General features: G+C 33.0%; 1 protein-coding gene across 2 annotated transcripts in view; it reads left to right on the top strand.

Moving 5' to 3' along the window:
• The window catches only part of LOC141458562 (potassium channel subfamily K member 1-like), a 37,207-nt gene that overhangs the window by 12,373 nt on the left and 2,768 nt on the right, over positions 1–22,066 (top strand). Inside the window, exons 1-3 of one of the 2 annotated variants that reach the window (XM_074136770.1) lie at positions 7,496–7,786; positions 18,033–18,173; positions 21,625–22,023. In XM_074136770.1, coding sequence (XP_073992871.1) covers positions 7,528–7,786; positions 18,033–18,173; positions 21,625–22,023 — 799 coding nt within the window. In that variant the 5' untranslated portion in view covers positions 7,496–7,527. Of the gene's footprint in view, positions 1–7,495; positions 7,787–18,032; positions 18,174–21,624; positions 22,024–22,066 lie in introns of those variants that run through there. The other variant, XM_074136851.1, reaches the window with a different exon arrangement.

The raw sequence follows: 22,066 nt of genomic DNA on the forward strand, positions 1-22,066 counted from the left end.
ACACGAGGTTTTCCTCACATTTTTCCTTACATTTCTAAGTTTTTACAAAACAATTTTTGATTCCCCCTTGAATTTGTTCTTTATACATAGCATACATGGGTGAGATATATAAAAAACAAAATTGAGAATTCTTTTCATTATAATCAACCAAATAGTATCTAATAGTTCAAACCAGCAAGAAGCGACTCTACAGAAAACGGATTTAAGAATCTTGCCCACGAAAACATCAATCGTTGTCATCTTTATCTCCCTGTAATCATTACTTACTTACTATTCGTGGGGCAATTTTTTTTTTTTTTTTTTTTTGTAGCACTTTACATTCTTCACATATGTTCCACATGGCATTGGGTACGTTAATAGAAAGTCAGCTGTATTCCACAGTTTTTGAAAGCCTATCTGCTGAGTTGGAAGTTAGGTACTTACAAAGGTAGTTGTATAGAACTAAAGATTTAATCTTCTCCTTTCTTTACAGCGAATCTATACGACAACACCAATCTATTGCCGAAGAACTCTTTCCACAAAAAAAGAGAATTCTCCAGGAAAATCTGATTGAAATCGCCCCGGTCAGAATAACATTGATCATCAAATGTTTCAAGTAACTTACTACTATTACTATTTACGATTTTACTTGATTGTCAAGCCATAAATCCTCAGGAAGGACTTACAAATAGCCCATCCAATCTTAAAAATCGGCAACAAGCATAATTTTGTTGCCTGAAAACATGTTCAAAAAATAACCAAATTTTTAAAAACTTCTGATCTCTAGAAGCTTCCATCCTGAGACGATTTACTGAAAGAGACTCATTTTTATTTAGCCGATTTTTTTCTAATATTGTTCTAATAAGATGTAACCTAATACGCCTATCACGAACAGTATTGGGTGTAAACAGATATTCCTGTATTTTTTAATCGTTTAAAAAGCACTGTACTCACATCTTGTTATCAAGAAATCCACAAAGAGCCATTAGACTCCTGCTGAATAGGAACACATATAATCAATGCTGTTAAGTTCCACCTCATTCAGAAGCTCCCGGAAAAAGTCACCCACCAATTGCCACAAAGAATCTTGTACTGAACATTTAATTTCCTTGAAGATAAGATTAGAACGACGATTCAAATCATCTAATATTAATGTTTGGTCAACAGTAATTAGTCTAGTTCGTTTTTAAGATGTAAATTCTGCTCCCAGAGACTTTCATTGTTCAAGCTGGCTTCTCTGGATTTTCCCAATTTCTAATTTCGCCAATTTAGAATCCAACAATTCCTTCATTATTTCCAGCATTGATTCCATTAAGGATGTATCAGCAATATTACTAACCTCGCTCGCTTAAGAGAGACACCGGCATAACTTCAATATTCGAAATGTTTGTTTCAGTAATTCTCTTAGGCGAATCTGCGTGTTCTTTCACGTTTAATACCCGACGAAATAGCGGACTGAGTGAAAAATAATTAGTTTTTGGTAGCGTAATCACATTAAGTTACTTATATTTTCTAAGTTAAAATTAATAATTTGCAATTATGCATTTCAACAGAAATCTCTCTCTCACTAGAAACGTTTATTCGGACAAAATTTAAGGTTTAAATAGTTAGAAATATTAACAGATAATTTTTATTTGAATTCCTTTGATTTTGAAATCTTGTTTTCAATTTTGAAATACAAATTATTATTATCATAAAAAAAGAAGTGAGAAAATCGACAACTCCAAAAATAAATAATTTTTAAGATGTAAACAAATTGTTTAATTGAATTTTCTTATGAAATTCTTTTTTCTTCTTTTTTTATATGAAACAATAAATAGGTAATTGAATTCGAGAGGGATTGTTCTGAAACCTTGCTGAGTATACTGGAAAAGCTCCATTATTCGGCAAATCCTAAGTGAGAAAACCATTTCCACATCATGAATAAATTCTGCAATGGTAATATTACCTTTATTGATCTTTGCAGCTTTTTTGCACCCAAGTACAATTTCTCTCATAAATTTAGTAATTATTTATTGTAAATGTTTTCTTTTTACAATGAATTTTATAGTTAATAAGCTTTTTAAAGTGTAGCCTTTTTCTTCACTTGCTTATTTTCGTTGTAAATTAATTTTATCGAAATAGAAATTGAATATTGATGTATGTAAATTTTTTATATGTGGTTTTCTTTGTAAAAACCGCTGATGGAGCTCTTCTAGATGCAGGCGAGACCCTCTGAACTCCAAATCCCTCTTCTAAACTAAAGCTTCTTAATCATTAATTATTATTTATATTATTCTTGGGTCATGGTATGATTAAAAATTTTGAGTAAAGCTTGCTGAATAAAAACATTTGATTATTAAATCAAGTAACTTTTTTCATAATTGACCAACCAATATTTAGTAAATAGTAAAATCAAAAAGCACGATTTCTGGAGACTTCGAGATTTTAAATGCCATTAGAATTTAAATGAGCACAACAGTTTTAAAGTAGTAATAATGGTTTTTAATCAATATCCTAGCACCAGTTCTCAAGTACTATAAATAATTTCGTGGTATATTTTAAGAGTTCTGAAGTTAGGTCGTATTTATAGGATCGTATCTGCAGTCAAACTAGTAGGTCAAAATGATGAATGCACTAGAGGAAGGGAACAACGGAATGAGTAGGTGGAAAAACAGGATGTGTTATACCCGTAGATCAGGTTAGTAGGAGATGACGGGAGAACTCGGTCTATCGTAAAGGAAGCAGAGAAACAAGTGACTTCATTCTCTCAAACATGTTCTTTTCTTCCGTTGACATCCACACTTTCCTCAACGTACTTGCATGGCTTAAATTCTGACATATACAAAGAGATATGTGCGCACAATTTTCTCACAAGTGTTTTGAATTCTAACAAAATTTATATATACTTTCGCGATCTATTGACATTTGTCTAAGTTGTACATGACATAACAAATAGAGAGGTTCTTTTCTGAATAGTTGAAATAGTGAGGTCACTCACACGACTTGTTCTTTCTTCATTTATCATAGTTTTCTATAAGTATACATTGAACTTAAAAATAAAACTTATAGTTTATAGTTCTATTATTAAATTTGTGGAAAACAGGGAATGTTGTTAAAATGGCCAGCTTAGCCTTTCTTCTTTTGTTAAAATATTTATTAAAAGCAACATACTTACATGCTTAGGCATTTGGTGCACATGTGCATTATACTATTTAGGTTGATTTGGTGTAGAGTTCATAAGGCTGACAAGTAAGTTGGGGATCCCTAGTTCAAGTCCCGCATTAAACTTATTTATATTTGTTGCAAAAAGTATGAGCTTTAACCAATCGTCCATGACACCAATTTTGGCAGTTGGAAGTTAAGGCCCGCTTGATAAAATAGGCGATTACTTACATCTGTTCACTTTCATACATAACATAAAAGCGGTCCCGCTCTAGGAGTTAATAATACAAATACATTGTAATATAATAATTTGGGGATAAACATTTACAGTATTTAAGTAATGTATAACTAGAGTCTCTTCTAAAGGTGTTCCTTGAGGCTCGTGTAAACATTTCATTGGATAATTAAAAAGAACACATTTCAAAACAAAACAAGAAAATAATTCTTAGCTAGAAATAACATGAAATTTAATTTATGATAAATTTTGTTAAATTATAGAAGAGGATTTATTTCATTATGAAAACACTTAAATAATTTTATAGCTGTTGGAGTTTCCTTTCATACACTTAGACACAGCACTTCAGCATTTAATTCAACAAGCAGCATTACTTCTCTATAATACTTGAATACTTGAATTTTATCACTCTTCTTAGATAGCTAACCCTTATGTACTCTAAGGAACAATAAATCTATTCTTTTCATACAACGGGAGACCAGAGAATTTTCATTATCATGTCGTATATACCTACATAAACCTATAATTGACTACATAAATTTTAAATTTCATAATTTAAAATATTTTTTTATGTTATAATTTACGAGTATATACTGAAATAAGTAAATTAAATTCATTATTAGGTCCAACGAAGTACACATCACAATTCCTATAAATAAGCTGTTGCATACAAACACTTTGCTTTTATGTTTGCGTAGGAAATTCGATCCCTTAGGTACTCTAAATGAAGATTGTTTACCTAAACTACCTTAAATTGTTGATCTACACATACTTATGTTCTATTAAACCATCTATATCTGTTTATAAGGCAAAAGTTATATAAATAAATAAAATATTATTGGATGTTATTCATTTTTCTTCTTGCTCTCCTTACAGTATATAGCTAACAATGAAAAAAGTTATTATTAATTAATTCGTTTAATTAAGGTGCGTCAACATTTATGGCTATTGACAACTTCTGTCACTTTCTTCAGTTTCACTTTGAACTTATCGCTAAAAATAACTTTCTTAGATACTGATCTAAGTTATGGTAACTGAAGAAACGGGAAAAAGGGACGAATATCCTTTTGCAAAATCTTCTTATCTAAGGCCTTTTTAAGAACGAAATAAATAAATAATAATAATATTTTGAGACATTTTAAAATGTTATAGTTGCGATGTGATTCAGCAGACAATGATAGAACGCCTTAATATCACATCTCTCATTTCCTTTTCTAACTTTTTATTTTGATTTTCCCTTTTTTGAAGCTATACTTAATTTGGACTTCTTTTTTAAAGTCACTTTCCTAAATAATTAATTACTTTTTGGATCGTCAATTTTTTCTAACATATTTTCCTTATGTTTTGTAAGCCGAATTTCCTTTCAATGAAGAAGTATTAATTTGATCAGAAACACAATTTACATTAAACATATTATTTACATGTGCTATTTGCATTAATATGCTAATGATTCAACACAATTAATGTAAATCTGTGCCGATAAGATAATAGTAATAAGACAATTATAGGGAAGAGATTAGCTCAGATGACACCCGCCGCAAATATCTCGATCTGAGTGCAGCTGCCTGATGCGAACACTACTCTCTCTCTTTGCAATTAACGTAAAGAAATTTTCTTGATTCTATTTTGTGCGCAAAAAAAAAATTGCTAGACATTATAAAATTTGAAGTAAGGGGTAGCATCCTCGCCCAATCGATTTTCTACAACTTTGAACTTTATCTTTCATATTGAATACTTATCATTGTTACATTATACTTCAATGAGACTTTAGAGGGAACCTTAACCCTTTCTCTACCCCAGACTATCTTAAATTACTCCAAAGTGTGAATCTATATCTGGTGATAAATGCGAATCCGAAAAGGTCTGAAACATAAAAATCATGCGTGTTGCAAAGGATAAAATCAACGGCAATATCATAATTTTACATCGATATGGATCATGTAAATTTGTTTCGTAGATGTACTTGAAAAAAAGGAAAAAAAGCACACCTGAAAGGCAAGGAAGACTTTGTTACTCTCAAGAATCATTCATCGCCGCAAAAAATGGATAAGAAGGATGTGGTAGTTGGTTTAAGAATAAAAATTCTAAAGAGAAGATTGAAAATGCATTTTTCAACATGTTAATAGTTAATATCAACGGGTTGGATTTTCCAGCCCCCAATAAATCATTAGAAAAACTAAAAATAACTATTTAAAACTTTTAAATCAATCAAAGAGATTTTTTTTTTTTTTGTAACTTCACCGGACAAAAAGTTGATTTATGTAAATAGAGTGACTGCAAAATGTTTAAATATGCGCACATTTACCTAATAACTCTTCTATTTAACATATAACTCTGTAGAGATAAATCGCAATTAATGATAAGTATACAGGAGACATAAAGAAGGTAAACAGGGAAACAGTTGCAATGAATGATGATGATAAAATAGAAGCTGACTGTATCATCCAATAGAGGCCAACCGTACACAATATGTCTGTCGAATAGACTTGCTTATCGCCGCATGCAGACCCACACAGGTGTGTAGTGTGTTTGTTGGAGAAGGTCTATTGTTGAACCTTGCGAACAATCTCTGATCTGCATGAATGTCCAGCTTGATAAACATTCCTATCCGTAGTGTATTAGACACAATAGTAAGTTGTATTGTTAAATTACATCACCTTTCATAATCATCCTCTCTGATCTGGAACAGAACGAACAAAGCGCAAAACAGAAAATACTGTATTGTCACCCCGCCACTCAATCATACTTTGGACGATCGGCGCTCAATGATCAAAATGAAGCACCCGAGCTTCAAAAATCCCTCCAGCTTTAAGTTTTGTGTTTTTTTTTTTTGTTTTTTTTACGAGATGTACTGCACTGCTACCGGAATAGATTTATTCAGCTCTTGAGACCACTCATCATCCTAAAACGTCCCCAGGTAATGAAACTATTCACTCAGATACTCTGGGGAAGCTCCAAGAAGAGAGGAGGGAGCCTTTAGCCAGTGATCGATCACCACTCCGCTGTCCAAAATAATTTACTCTCTGAAGAAAATCTAACAAATTGAGTTGTATTGAATATTCAAAAAAAGACATTTTTTTTTCGATAACTTTTTTAGATTAAAGTTTGCGAGAATGATTAACCTTAGAGCAAGAATGCAAACTTATATCGAAGAAAATCGTTGATGCTTTTTTTGAAAAATTGAAGAAAATTTCGTAAAGTTGAACTGCACAACAGTTTAAAAGCAAATCATCACTGTTCGCGACAATCACGTTTAATTGTATAAAGTAAAGTATTGATCGAAAAAGAATTCAGCAAACTAAAAGTTTTATTGAAGGAAAATAAATTCTGTATTCATGTCCTGGAGGAAAAGTAGGTTTATGTCGCTAGAGGAAAGCATTGATTGAGTAGCATTCAAGTGAGAAGAATATGAGGTTAAGTGACAACTCTCCCATGGGGCCTCTGACTTTTCTTGATATAACGTCCTAATACGTGGATTTCTTCCCTCTTCCACATGTCTGTTACGTTAACGTTTTGTATGTACCTACACTTACTAGGAAGTCTTTACATCGTTTCTGTTACAGTTATTTTTTTAACAACCTGCAGAATCATATTCTTATGTTTGTTTCCAACTGGTAAATATCTGGTATGCAACTATGTAAAATTCTTACAACTTTCTGAAATTTAATATCATTGTACTGTTCTTTAAAATAAAATTGAAATGAAGCATAGAAGCCTGCCTATCTTTGCAACTTCCCAACAGCCTTCAAAAAATGAAATTTCCTGGAAAATATAAAATAAATGTAAAAAGGTAAATGCTCACTCAAGCCTGAAGTTTCTCCCATCACTTCCGTAACGGTGTGCGAAAAAGTAGCTGGTACTAGAGAAAGATAGCAGAGGCAGAGACTAATCTGGGTTGCTTGCCTCCTAAATTTGGGTCGTGTCAGGTAGAGAGAGGGCTTTAAAGCTATCTGTAGCTTAGAGTGACAAAACCTTCACGAGTCTATTCGCCCGAACCATAACTAAAACCTTGCCCCTGTCCTGATCCTCCTTAATGGCAGAATCACAAGAGGTTTCTGATTCTGTTTTTAAAATCTTTATAAATGGTATTGCCAGTCTAAAACTAAAACTTCTTTCGATGAATCTAAGGAAAAAACTTCGAAATACAAGTACGATCTCTAGCGACAATAATGGAGACTACAACACAACGAAGAGAACAGAGTAACAGAGACCAGTGTGACATGTGCAGCGCTAGGGCGCACACCAAGCGTGTGTTGGGTGTTCGGCGGTCTAACCTACTGCTATGCCTTTACACTCTGACGTATCTTGTTTACTTATTAGCTGGTGGGATTGTGTTTGCGGCACTTGAAGCTCCTGAAGAATTGGCACTTAAGACAGCTTTAATAAAAGCAAGAGCTTCCTTTCTAGCAACGAATCCGTGTGTTTCAGGTATGGAATTTAATTCGTGAAATTCAAATTTAAACTTTTAATGAATCAATATTTTTCAAAACTCAACTGTTTGTTGTTAACCTTCTACTTAAATTATTTTTACATTGTTCGTATTTTGGTTTGTACTTAGCACTTATGAGGGGCAAGTAGCAAACGTAGTTAAACGCCCTTAATTTACACCTACCAAGTAACTTTGATAGTTACAAAATTACTTATTTAAAAAATTTTATAAATGATGTAAACTAAAAAAATATGAAAATAATAACTTTACAATGTATTAGTCATTAGAGGTAACTGTTGGAAGATTTTTGTAGTGTAATTGAACGGCATTTAAAGAAATTAATAATAAGATGCGTCAGTATCTATGTCCATTAGCGCCCGGCTTATTTATGCTAGATTTAAAATACACCAGTTATGACACTTTAGAATGCACCAGTATTGCATTGTTCTTGGAATAATCGTTTCTACTAATTGACTCGGCTGAAAAATTAGCTATTACTGTTTTTGGATTTTGATATTCAAAAAATGTGACAAAACATTAAAAATCGGAGTTTATTTTGTTGATTGTTTACAGTCAATGTTTAAAAGCTGTTTTTAATAAGTATTTACATCTGTCAATGTGATTATTAAAAGTGGGGGAAACAAGAACGAATTCCCAATCAATATGCCCGTGCGAGAGATAAGAAAAGATAAAACAAACTACTGGATCAAAATATTATCATATTCAGCCGTAGTATCCTTGACTTACATCTAAAGCAATTTTTTTAAAAGCAGAAATATCAATCTTCTATTTGTACTTATTTTCCTCTCTTAGTAAATATCAACGCAGTAAATTATTCAATTTTCCTTTATGAATTTCACAAAATTCTCTTCCTTTAAAGAAAAAAAAATATTGGCTCGGAACTAATATTACGTGGGGGTACCATATTCCCTCCTTTTTTAGAACTTTAAATTAAATTTAACTTTTAATGCTATAAATTTTATATTTATATTAAAATTATAAATTGTTTTCAAAAGGCATCTTAGAGAACAATCCTTTTTGCTAAAATGTGTGTTAATATATCTTTTCCGTGCAATGTAACTTTTTTACTGAGTTAGAGGAAGGCGCTACGATAGCTGAACGGTTAGAGGCGAGGCCCGCAATGCTGAGATGTATTGTGGTACTGGATTCGATTCCCGGTCTAGGCCCTGAATTTTATTTAGTGGTTATTGTGCGAAATTTACAGTAAAGTACGTTTGCAAGTTGCCTGCGAGTTTGACTTCTACTCGTAATTTGATAGTTACACACCCTGAAAAAGTAGGCATTTACTTTACTTTAATTGAGTTTGAGGAATAAGTATGAGAAAAGAGTTTTTCAGTTGTTGCAAGAGAATGTAGTGTGATTGTCCGTAAAGATTATCTTAGTGAACTTATATTAATGCCAAGTAACATTTAGTAAAAAGTCATTGTTTAAAGAAAATTTTGAGAATTGCATTAAGAGGTCCGTTTGAGTGTTCGTAACAGAAACTTTTTATAATTTTAATTGTGCTAAATCCTAATTTTATTACCGACGAACATTGCAGCCTGAGTGCTTTACAAACCAATTTCATATTTTATTAAATCTTGTCTAACCAACATACAGTACCTCATAAAAATAAATAGTAGTAATATTTTCATTGCATTATAAAAATTTTGTTTTAGCGCATATGTATTGTATAAACTTTTTATCGAAGGAGATATACTTGCTCCGGATACATACAATATATGAAAACTCCCTCTTCTAGTGTAGAGGTAATACTCCTAAACTAAGACTTGCCACGCAGTACTTCATCCAACATATTCTGTAGGTTAACTTAATAAAAAGCGGAGCTGAAAAATTCTATTGTGGGCTCTCTCAGTCAGGTATGCTAGCAGGCACAATGTACCTGGTAGATCTTTTTTTGTGAACATGATTTTTACGTTACTAAGTACCAAATACTTTTTACTTTTATAAAAGTAATTTTTCATTTTAATTAATTTTCTTGTAAAGTTGTTACAAGATTGCCGTTAATCAATCTTATTCCACTTTAGAAACTATACGGCAGTGCAAAATCAAAACCATTATTCCTCTGTATCAGTACATCTTCATAACTCTTCGTGTCTCCTCTCCACTAGACAAGGACATCTCTCCAGAATCCCTTTAGCTGGCCCGCAGTATACCACCACTGCACTACCCTTCAAGTTCTCTTCAGAGAAACACCCAATGTGTGTTGCAAAAGCTTCAGCTTTCATTTTCAATTTTACCTCCAAAAGGTTGTTTAGCCTCAGGAAGTTGCTACGGTTCTTGGCCAACATCATTATGAATGATCTCTTAGATACATACCTTTTTCCCCTCACACAGGATCTTTGTCGTACATATCTTCAACAACGTTGACGATCTCTTCTGCCTAGTTAATCCAAATGACATCTCTGCGATATTTCATTTCCTTTTAACCTTTTAGTTTACAAAAGGGAATGAACGCGTTGTTCCTTAGCAACATTATTTTTCGAATCCCAGCAACTTCTTAACTGACAAATTGGTACACAAGACAAACAAAGGTCGCCTTGTACAGTACTCTTCAAACCACCCATTCCACGTAAGCCAAAAACTTATTGAACCTTCCAATTTCTCTGCCTTTGTTTAGGTTGAAGAAAATGTTGTTTTAACAAAGAAAACCGGCGTTTACCCTGCCACGGTTGCCGATTAGGTCAATGTTTCCGATCCTGCTAGTCTCTCTGGCAGCCATCTCTTCCTCCTGCCTTTTACTAGTTCTCTTAGCTTTCTTTTGCCCAGAGGCAACTCCCATCCTCTTGCCATTTCTGTCGTGAAGTATCTTCCATGTCTTGCCACCTCAACTTTTTCTTCCCTACTCGCTCTTACGTCTTTTTTGTTATTTCCATTTCTCGCCTGACATTCTTCATCATTCCTCATTCTTTCCTTTTGCTGTTTTTTCATCAGCGGCCGATTTCTGTAACATTTATCTTTCCAAAATTTTTGATTATCAATTTTCAGTTATATTAAGGTCAAATGTATTAATCAACTTTTTAATTATTTTTATAAAATAAAAAACGAGAAATGCAGCTGAACTCGAATAACTTCTACTGATTGCCAAAGTGATGAAATTAATCACTAAGGTGGAATAGAATTGGATGTTGCTGTTGGAAGTTTTATGTTATCTACAGTGATGGAAAATAAGCGAATTGTGTGCGCACAGCTGGTTTGTCGTCAGAAATGAGATGGAATACATACACAAACCAAACTGGAACGTTGGAGTTTGCTACCTCTTTGTCTATTTAGCAGATACTTGTTTGTTGGAGCTCTAGAGTTAACTTTAGAATGACGTCAACTCTTCCCGCCAAACTGTCACGTGGATGCCCTAACTGGGATGAAATTTTATCCTTGTATGACATCTATATTTTTTTATTCCCATTCTTTGATCTGATCAGGTTTTCTTTTTTACAGTGGAATGTTAGATGTAATCATTAATAATTAATTTAAATGCTTTATTGATTTGTAATGAAAAAAAAATCTTTCGACTATATTTTGCCCAAACTATAGTTCTGAGAAATTATTTGTGTTTTTTTTTCGTTAACTATTTCTACTGTGCTTTTGTTAATGCATTCGAAATAAATTACAGTCTTCTTACTCTTGGAATCTATGTTCTGCGCTACAAAATTCTATTTTAGAGAAGTAAGGGAAAAAGTTATTGCTGCTCAAAATTTTGATTATGATTAAATGTTGGTTGTTCTTTTGGAGCTCTGTACAGCTGGAGAAGCGAGAAGGGCCAGAAATTTAGAGCGACGATCAAAAAATTTTTAAATACTTTCTTCAAACATCAATCTATAAAATGAAAGTCCTATTGGTGAAATATCTTTTGTAATTATGATCGTTAAGCATTAGGGATTAGGATTGGGAGTAAGATGTGAAACGTAGGGCGCCAGAACACAGAGGGAGCCGAAGTATAGTCGTATGAGATTGATAATTTTGGGACATGTTGACGTGGTTTCGAATTGTTTTTAAAAATTAAATTTACCAATTTTTGTTTTATTAGTTTTCATCAAATGAAATTAAATTGAAAGGATAGTACGTTTACTCTTATAAGCTGTGGGCTCACTTTTAAAGATTTTAAATAGGTAAAAAGTGGCTGGAAGTATTTAATAAATGGAGAACTTGCGTTCTATAAATCTGGTGCCCTATTACGTAACATAGCCCCCCATTTACATTCATTCCAACGCTCAACAGGTTTCACATTGATTCTAATAAATCCTTTTCCCAGTCATTAGTGCGTTAACAGCGTCTCTTGAATAGGAACTTTTCATTTTATTAAAATATATTATACAAAGAATATTGGAAATAAATCGTATTGAGTAATTATTGAAAATGGATGATTGGCCTCTTCTCAAGTAATTGTTTGAAGTTCTCAGATCTTTCTATTACTATAATTCTCTATGTTTTCTTCGAAACTTGGAATTTTCCCAGTATTATGTTGGTTTACTGATAGAAGCGAGTCGTCTCTAAATCTAATCTTAATGCCGATTTCCATGGTAGGTATTTAAAATAAAGGACCTATTCCTTCATTGAATAGGAAAAACAAAAATTTAATCAAGAGTTCAGGGTCACAGGGCTTGACAAAATTGTAGATTTGAATTGTAGAGCATATTTTTTCCTTATTTCTGATAGCTTTCGGATATTCATCTATCATAAAAGGTTGATTTATCAGAATTTTACTTACTCTATGTTTCTGTCACACATTCAAGTTGCTGACTGAGTGACCTATGACAGAAACTACGTGGGATTCAAATTATCTACACTAAACTGATGATCATGAAAATCTGAAACCAAATAAACAAAGAACATGTATGCTTCGATGGATAAAAAATAACGCAATTATTTATTCTCTATAAATTATTTTAATGTAAGAACTTTTAGCCGTGTCGGTACTACCGGAATATAAATTTAGAGCATTTTACTCTTTTGCGATTTGAGAAATTGTTTGCACAAACACGCACCAGACAATGCTAAAACCACTTTTTCGATCCTTAGTGATCACTAAATCTTTAAATTTGACAAGTTCCCAATTCTTGTACTTACCAGCGTAAGAGAAAAATGCTGATGAGAAGATTCACTCAACTTTCTCTTACGTTAATTTTAATGTTTAATTTTTCTTAATCTTAAAGTTGGGAACTAAAAAGTAAGTTCAGTGTTTATGACGTCAATGTTTAAAATGTTTTTCAAGCGTTTGGTGTCCTCGCCAGCGTCATGTTGCTTCGGTAAGCAACCTAATTATTATGGAATATATTATTTTTATTAATTTATATAAATTTTTTGCTTCGAAAGACTATTGCCTTTCTCTTCGGCTGATCTAGGAAGCGGCTCCAGATATAACTGGGTTTCCCAAGTCGTTTGGGTTTTGAGAGAAATAAATGTAGAGAATATATTGAGCATTTCTGATCCTCAAATATTTAAGGATAGTTTACGACGAGTTTTGCCCTCCTATCAGCTTTACCTTTATAATTCCGACCTTGAAAAGTTCCGTGTCTCTGAATATAATACTATATATAGAGACTACTAGTTTTCTGATCCTGAAGCCTGTCACAATTCTAAAATCAACTTTTATTTAAAACGCTTTATGTTTCAAGTTAGACTCTCTGGCAAGCATGTTTTTAAATTTTCTTGTAAGGCTGGTAATGCCTATTATTTGTACCCACTAAATTTTTGCCCATTTTGTAAAAATATTGAAGAAAGTCTTTATCATTTTTATTGTATTTGTCCAGTTTATAATATGTTCCGTAATAAATTCATACCATTATTCGCTCTTTCACCAATCACAAGTTTTGGCTCTGTCTCTGTCACAAGCTCTCCAAAATTGTACCCATAGTCTTTATGTCTACACATTATTTTGTTTCAAACTAAAATCATTTTTTTTTGTAATCTTTTATTTCTTTTTGTAATATTTACTCTTCTTATAACAGTTTCAAATTTCATATTTGGTTATACTATTGTAAAGCTATTATTATTGTATACTTTTGTATTATTGTACCCAAACTCCTTTGTATGGGGCAAGGCCCCGGTTGCAAATAAATAAATGAATAAAAATAATTTATATAAATTAATTAATTCATTATGGCCTACGCCGCCTAAAAACAAACAAATCAATATCATATCAATAAATAAGAAACAAATAAGTAAATCTGGAAAAAAAACTATTACAGGGAAAAAAGTGTTGCGACTCTGTATGATGTGCCGACTTATCGTATATTAATGTTTGTCGAGGAGATTCATCAAATTACGTTTGAGTTAAAAACATAATTTTGTTAGGTTAGCACGAGGCAAAGAAAATAAATAAATCCTTAAGGGTAAAGTAAAAAATTGAGATAAGTAGAGAAAAATTATAAAGCGTTAAATTTATGTTAAGAATTTATTGTAGTTCAAGTGATATAAAGATAACAGTGTAATGGAAGGAGATTTAAATGCAGTGTAGATTTGTGTGAGCAAGGATTAAGTGTTAGTGATTGGGGAGGGCTTTGGGGTCAGAAAGTGAAAGTCTTAGAGCTCACTGAATGGAACCACTTTTCTCCGGGTAACCCTGTTTTCTTCCTGCGGAGCGGTAGGTAGGCTTAACGAGCCTGGACAGTCCTAGAAGGAGGGTTGGTCATCTGGAAATGTAAGGATAGTGCAGGAAATTAGAGAAAAGAAAGCTAGAGCTGTCCTATTGAATGTCACCTCCTCGCATAAGGTGCTTCAAGATAAGTTCTCCTTAACGATTTCATTTGTTTAGTAAATTTTTCATTTTAGAATTTCGCCATTTCAGTTGCCTCATTGAAAGAGAAAATTTGAGAAGTATTTTGGAGGTGAAACTCTCTTGTTTTCTTTAATATTGATGGCTCATTTTCGTGGCGAGGTTGAAGGCTCCTAAACCTTGTTTCTCTTACTGTAGCTGACTGTAATAAAACTTACTCCAAGTCCACTCTAATTAGTAAACTTACCTAATTTTTCAATGTTCTCTTTATTGGTTTTTTTAATTAAGTTCTTGTAAGGTTTTATTATTTTTTTTAAACAAATGTAAATAATTTTTTTTTTAATTGTAATTTATTGTTTTATTTGAGGTAAATACCCAGTTTAATTATTTAAAATATTTGGAGATGAACCGTGGAAAACGAGATTTTCATTCTGCCCTCATTTTCATGATCTGGACATGATCCGGGATAGCGCGGAAGGAGCTCAGAGGTAAGCCCAAAAAAATTCAACTTCTATTAGGTTTTCTCCTGTGGCAGATTTTAATGCAGTAATTTTTCTTTCTCTGGAATAGCAAGTGGCTCCCAGGATCCTTTGTTTTTTTTGCTTGTACCCACTCCCTTCATCAATGACAAGCTGGCTATTATTTATGAGTGTAAGGTTTTGGCTACACAGTAGAAAACTTGGAAATTGGGTTTTCAATATATAGAGAGAGGTACGTACCGTAAGTTATTGGTAGTTGGAGCTCTAGAACTGGAACGCTGCATCAGCACTGGCTGTAGCTATGTGGATATTGGATGTATTTCTCAACACATTTTCCTTCTTTATCTGCAATACCTGCTTCGATGACAAGGAGGTAGTTACTTGACTTTTATTATATAAAATAACGTTGTTTGACGATCACGAATAGCGAAACATCCAATTAAAGATTTTGTGTGAGATTTTGATTGGAAAGATTGTAGATTTGACGTTTTTACTTGAAACAAAAAATAATTAAAATAACAGGAACTTGTCTAAATCTGAAACTGTAGCGTTCAATAATTAATTAAAATAAAAAGTATCGCGTAACAGAAATAATTTTTATGCAAACCGGGGAGAGGAAAATAAATAGATTAAAGAACCGTCAGTTAGTTCTTGTAAGTGATGCACTGCGAACTAATGTTAAACCTCAATTCCTCTTTGTTCTTTCAAATAGACCAAGGAAAGCACTACTCCCTTTATTTCTCCAAGTTCAAAGTGTTTTCAATTACTTTGTGCCTTATTTGAGTTTCATAACTATTTAGAAGGAAAGGAAGAAATGTTGTGGAAACATAGAAGTTCAGAAAACTTTGAATTATCGAAGAAGTACATTGTTGGGGGACCATAAGAAAAGTACATAAAAATAATAGTAAAGTAACGCTTATTTTTTTCAGACAGACTTCAAGTCTAACTACTAAATTAGGTGTCGTGAACGGAGGCGACTAGCAAACATACTTTACAATGAATTCTATTATTAAGTATTAAATAAAATCTAAGGTCTAGACACCGGGAATCGAACCCACTAAACCAGCAATACACCTTAGCTTTGCGGACCTTTCCTCTAACCGCTCGGCCTGAGTGTTGAATAGGCGATATAGATAGAACAGTATTGTCTCTGAGGCATCTAACTTACAGGTTATTTGATTCTTAATTTTCATATTTTTTTTTCAAAAAAAAATAGCATAACTTTTTTGTATTTCGAACTCAGGGTTTTTTTTGGATGTAGATCTTGAAGAGTAATGATTTGCCTACAGTTTCGTCACCCTCTTCAATGGCAGATATGCCACGAACATTTAATACATGAGAAGAGTTTGGTCAGTGAGGAAATTTACCTCTTCTCATACTTAACTGAAACGTTTGGCAAATAGAGAAGCAAAACTTTTCGGGCACTTCGCCCAACAAAGTGTCTTTTACCATATTCAAATTTATGTATATTTTCTTTTAATTATACATAAAAATTATTAAAGTTTATAAAATGAATTATGTAAACATCTTCTCTTTTGTTTATTGAACTGCATCCTCAGTAAAAACTTTGTGGTCATTTCACACATTTAGATCTAGAACTTTTATTTGAAATATTTTGAAAGAAATAATAAAGATTTTTGAACTTAGTTTCATGGGGATGGCTTAGTTTGATGGGTCTGAAAACTAGACTTTCTATTTCTTAACTATTTTTAATTATATGTGTCTCTTATGAGTGGTTCACAATCAGGTGACTGCAATTTTGGTCCTTTGCCGCTACTTCTTATTTATTTTTTATTATCTAAATATGTTATTAGTATAAACCTAATTTGATATATCTGATAAACTGAGATATATACATATATACCGGTAAATGATAAATAAAGTGATGATAACGACGAATAATAAAGTATTGATAACGGCAAATAATAAAGTAAAGATAAAAAGAACAATGATACGGGGTGGAGTGTGTTTGAAATTCAATACTATGAAAGAGATGTGTGAAAGTTATACTCAAATGATTGACTGAAATTTAGCCGCATTTAGTTTATAGTTTGTAGTCAGGTGGAAAAATCGTTTTTTTTTTTGTTTTTTTTGGAATTGTTAATTGCAAGTTGTTCTTAATTAGTAGATCATAAATGATTCGCTTAATCCATTGTCTGTATAAGTTTAATATGGATCCTCAGAAGCAAAGCTTCACGACTAATTTGAGTTGAGTATTACAAAGATGCTCTTGCTGGGAAATGAAACTAGTAGCCGTTTGACTGTTTCCAATGTGTTACACATAAATTCTCGACAAAAACTACTTGCGCATTGGTCACGGTGATGGAGATTGACAAAAGTACACTTGTACTGGAGAGTTTCAAAAGCACATTTTGTTTTGTGTATACCACACATGGGAAAAGTCCAGAAATGAAGATTTTGAGTGCCACAATCTTCACTGCACCCAGAAACATATTGCCACATTTGTATGTTAAGTTTGTCTCCCGTTATAGAAACCTTTTTTGACAAGAAAGGGTTTTTACCATACTAGTTGTTAATACCAAGTGTCATAATTTGTGCCTTGGTCAGTCTGCATTACGTGGTCTATTTGTGAGTTTTTGACGAGAATCCATACGGATCAGATTGGGTAAAAGAGCCACATCAAGCTAGCAGTTAAGGGCAACACTATCGACCGTTGTAGGGTCCGGTAAATGGAAAGAAATGATCGCTAATAAGCTAAGCGAGGCCCACCTCGCGTCCTGCCGCGCGAAATAGGAATTTCAGCATTCGTCTTGTTAACAACGGAAGCATATTCGTATGCTCATTAGCTTATTATGTTAACAACGGTTATTGGCGTTTTTTCACCTTTTTCCTAAATGAGAAATCTAAGGGCTGGCAGCTTTAGTAGTTCCTGAAGTCCACTACCCTCTAAGGTAATTCCTTTTCTAATCATATTATTATTATTAACCAAGTAAATGGTTAGAAATTTCTAAATTCAACTGTTATGTTAATTATTCAGTCATTGTTAATCATTTAATGTTCTTTTCACAGATGGGGCCCTAGAAGAATTAATAGAAGAAGTAGTAAGAGCCAGCAACCGAGGTGTATCAGCCGCCCAAAACGTTTCCGGAGAACCTAACTGGAGTTTTGGACAGTCGCTATTTTTTTCTAGCACAGTTGTTACTACAATTGGTAAGTGAAGTTATAACTGGGTTTTTATTTTAGACGAGTACCCCAATATTTCTTTACCAGTTGTTATTGTCTTCTAAATAGTAGACTGTCCTTGAGTCCATGTCACTACCCAGCACATTCTTGTGCTTTTCTCAGGATTCTTGCATCTCTTCCGGCGCTTTGATTATGATTGCTTCTCCCTCTTTTCCAGAAAGAGGTTGTATTTTTCTTAAGTGACTATTTCACATTGAATCATTCTGCTTTGTTCTTGATATCCGAAAGTATTGAAGAGATCATGAGGTGGACATCGTGATGATGTTTGTGTTTTTCTTTGCAAGAGACCACCACTACAATTATTCAAATAGATTCTAGGAAATCTAATTTCAAAAGCCGATTGACAATTCTCTTTTCTGAATTTTACTGTTATTTCAAATGTCAAATTTGTTAACCAGAGTAGCGAAATAAATTTTACTGATTGTTGTGGTTCTGTCAGATAAAAATACTTCTTTTTTTTATCATAACTTATAACTGCCAATTTTTCGACAAATATCTCGCTTTTTTTGTGCCTAAAAAGTAATGTGTACTGTTCTGTTCTAATAATTATAAATTAAATATTTTCTTGAGATTTCTTTGAAGATCGTTCCAATTATTCAAATCTCTAGATTGCGCAGAATCAAAATTGATTATTGAAGTTTGATATAGACTACAGTGCAGTCTCTGTCAATTACCGTTTTTAATCCAGATCGAAAATACGTTTTCCTCGCCTTCAATATTTAATGAGGTATTTGAGGGAAAGTCAAATGTAAACCTTAATTTTATTATCAAATAAAATCAGAATACCGCGCTAATTCCTGCAGGTTGGGAAGTGCGTTACTAGTGGTGGCAGAATGACTGTTAGTATCAGTGAAGTCATGAAACAAATTGAAATTCATCTGTTCAAGAACGATGTTAAGAACGCAGCAGTATTTCTAAGATAGGAGGTTCGTAAATCGTGTAACTTCGAAACTATGGGGGGGAAAACCGTTCTGATGAAAGAGGGACCCTCGTGGGGATGAGAGGGACCCAGCACTTCCTTTTCATTTTTAATCAAAAGTAAAATTTCCTTTTTCTCTAGAATTATAAATATACTTTATCAACATTAAAGTAATAATCATAATTTGTTATCTGTCAATTTTATGAGTAAAATACGTTTTAAAAATTAAACAGGAAAGAGGAAAACTTTTTTAGGCGATAGTTATCTCTGTTGCTGCAATAAAAGAATGCTATTAGACATCACTACTGCAGAGTATCTTGGTAAAGTAATCAAGTATAACGATAGTACTAAGAGAAATATCATTCTCAAAAGAAGATAACAAAAAAAAATTCATTTCTTTTTGCGTTACTGTTTAATTTGAATAACCTCGAAAGTTGATAATAATGAAATATTTAGAAAATGGTTCAGTAATTCTATCAATTGCCTCTATTGCTGCATGAAGTCTTGTGATGATGTTTTGCAGAGTTTTTACCAGAAATGCAAATCTGGCGTTGGCGAATTTTCTCCGTGTTTTGCTTTAAAAAATAAGAAAAGAAAGGTGAAGATTGAAGAAAAGGAAATCCTTCCCAATACTCACTTAATGGATTGCAATAATTTCTTTCTAACTACACAGTGTGATCAAGCAATTTTATGAGGGATTGAAGAAGATTTAGAAGTAGCAAAGATGATGAAGCTTAACATTATCTTGGGGTAGATAATGTTGATGTTGACTAGATAACGTAAGACTGTATTGACCTCTACCCAAGAATGATGTGTGCATCTTGAATTACTTCTGCTTTACCATTTTGTTGGTTATCCTCACTATAGCTCGTTGGTAGACACTGTGGTACAGAGCTACGCCATTTAATCTTAGCTGATGGGTAAAGATGGATTATTGTAAGAACAGAATCTTTTTCTTGAATCCTACCATTTTAGTAATTAGAAATTGGCAAGAAATTGACGACCTTTACTCACAAGAGGCAAGCCTCATTCGAGTCCAATAAGCGCTATCCTCTTCCTTTATAGTTCAGTGTAGGTAAAAATTGACTGAAAGGAGAGGATAGGGTCTGCAATACATTTAAGATAGTTCAGAGCACTGTGAACCACATATTGATAGGGGTTAAATTAAAAACAAAATATTTAGAGAGCTCAGTTGGATGTATGTTTATAAAATAGATATATCTGTCAGACACGGTAGATGAGCGATTAGAGGCTAAGTCCGCAAATCTAAGTAGGCAACTGAAAAGTATTTTTTAAGAATTTAAGAGTTAAAAATATTTTCTAAAAATGGAGTCGCTTTGCTCGCCCCTAACAATTTCAAATAAATTCTTTTAAAAGCCTTGGCTCGATTTTTCTAAAACAATCTCAGATTATTAAATAATTAATTTCGGAAAAAATTAACGGATTTATATAGTTGATTTTATAACTATGGAAAAACCGCACGACGCTGATAATTTAATCTACACTCTCGATTTTGGTTATTTGTTGACTTCCAATATTTTGTTTTTCGAATTTTATTATGTTCTGTATTACGTACTTTAGGAGTGTGAACGTTATTTGTTGTGGATCTTAGAAAGAAATCTGAAGTCATCTTGCCCTTAGGATCCACAAAAAAAATGTAGAAGTATCCCAGTAAAAATGATAATCCCGATGTGCGAACTCTCACAGGAGAAGAGAATCAACCACTTAGGAGTTAGAATTTCTCTTAGCTTAGTATCTCTGCCTAACAACACTTACACTGACGACAACTAAACTGATACAACACCCTTCAGACTTAAGATCGCAGGAAGGAGGTGGTAATTGTTATGGTCTAAGAAACTCCAACTCCCTACCACTCACAATCATTTACGCTCATTTTTCTAGATTTCACGCCATATTTTACAAATAGACTGGAACTTCTAAAGGAGGCTCAATATCCTTAGATTTTTGTTCTATTAAATTCAGTTCATAATTTAATTTAGTTTTAGTATTTCAAATAAGGCTTCCATACTCATCAGAATGTCTAACGAAAAGCCACTTGGAAATTCTCAAGTCCTCGTCGCCTTATAATTCCTTCTATAACTGTTAAGGTTTTTTTTTATCTTCCTCGCCAAAATTTAATACAAGAAGCCGTTTATCTCCTTTTGTCAACGTCCAGGTTTCTTTACTAAAATAAGTCTTGTAAATTTACGGTTTTACTTCCCTACTTTGAAATATATTTCACACAGAACTTTCTGCAAAGACTAATAGCGTTTATTTCCAGCTGTTACCTAAGCCTTTATATCTAAAAAGACTTGTTTCCTTCTTAGATAACTGGTCCTGGGTAATTAATAAATTAAACCTCTTTAAAGTACTAATTTTCTAACTTTCTTTAAAAAGCTCGAGAATTCTTGGTATAGAAAAATTGTCAAGTATAGTTTTTAGTAACTAAGCTTAATACTATTTAATTAGCTCTTATTAAAAATCTCTTTCTATTTCCAGGTTATGGTCACGTGACGCCACTGTCTAAAGGTGGTAAAGTGTTCTGCATGATTTATGCAATGTTCGGCATACCCCTGACCCTGGTGCTGCTAAGTGCCCTAGTAGAACGTTTGATGATTCCTTCAACAGTATTTTTGCAGTTCTTGAACAGCCGGCTGGGACATCTTTATCAACCATTTAACATTCGCGTGTTACATTTAGCACTAATTACTAGTGGACTAGTCGCTCTATTCATACTTTTACCAGCCGCATTATTTGCTGCTTTAGAACCGGAGTGGGATTATTTAGATTCATTATATTATTGTTTTATTTCACTTACCACCGTGGGACTTGGTGATTACATACCAGGTGATTATCCAAACCAGCCTTACCGGCCTCTGTACAAGGTGGCTACTACAGGTATGTTCAAATTTTTATTTACTGATGTAAAATGCTTCATAGC

This window comes from Rhodnius prolixus, unplaced genomic scaffold (assembly GCF_049639745.1).
Source record: "Rhodnius prolixus isolate KJV_2025 unplaced genomic scaffold, Rpr scaffold_1, whole genome shotgun sequence".
In the NCBI taxonomy this organism is placed as follows: domain Eukaryota; kingdom Metazoa; phylum Arthropoda; class Insecta; order Hemiptera; family Reduviidae; genus Rhodnius; species Rhodnius prolixus.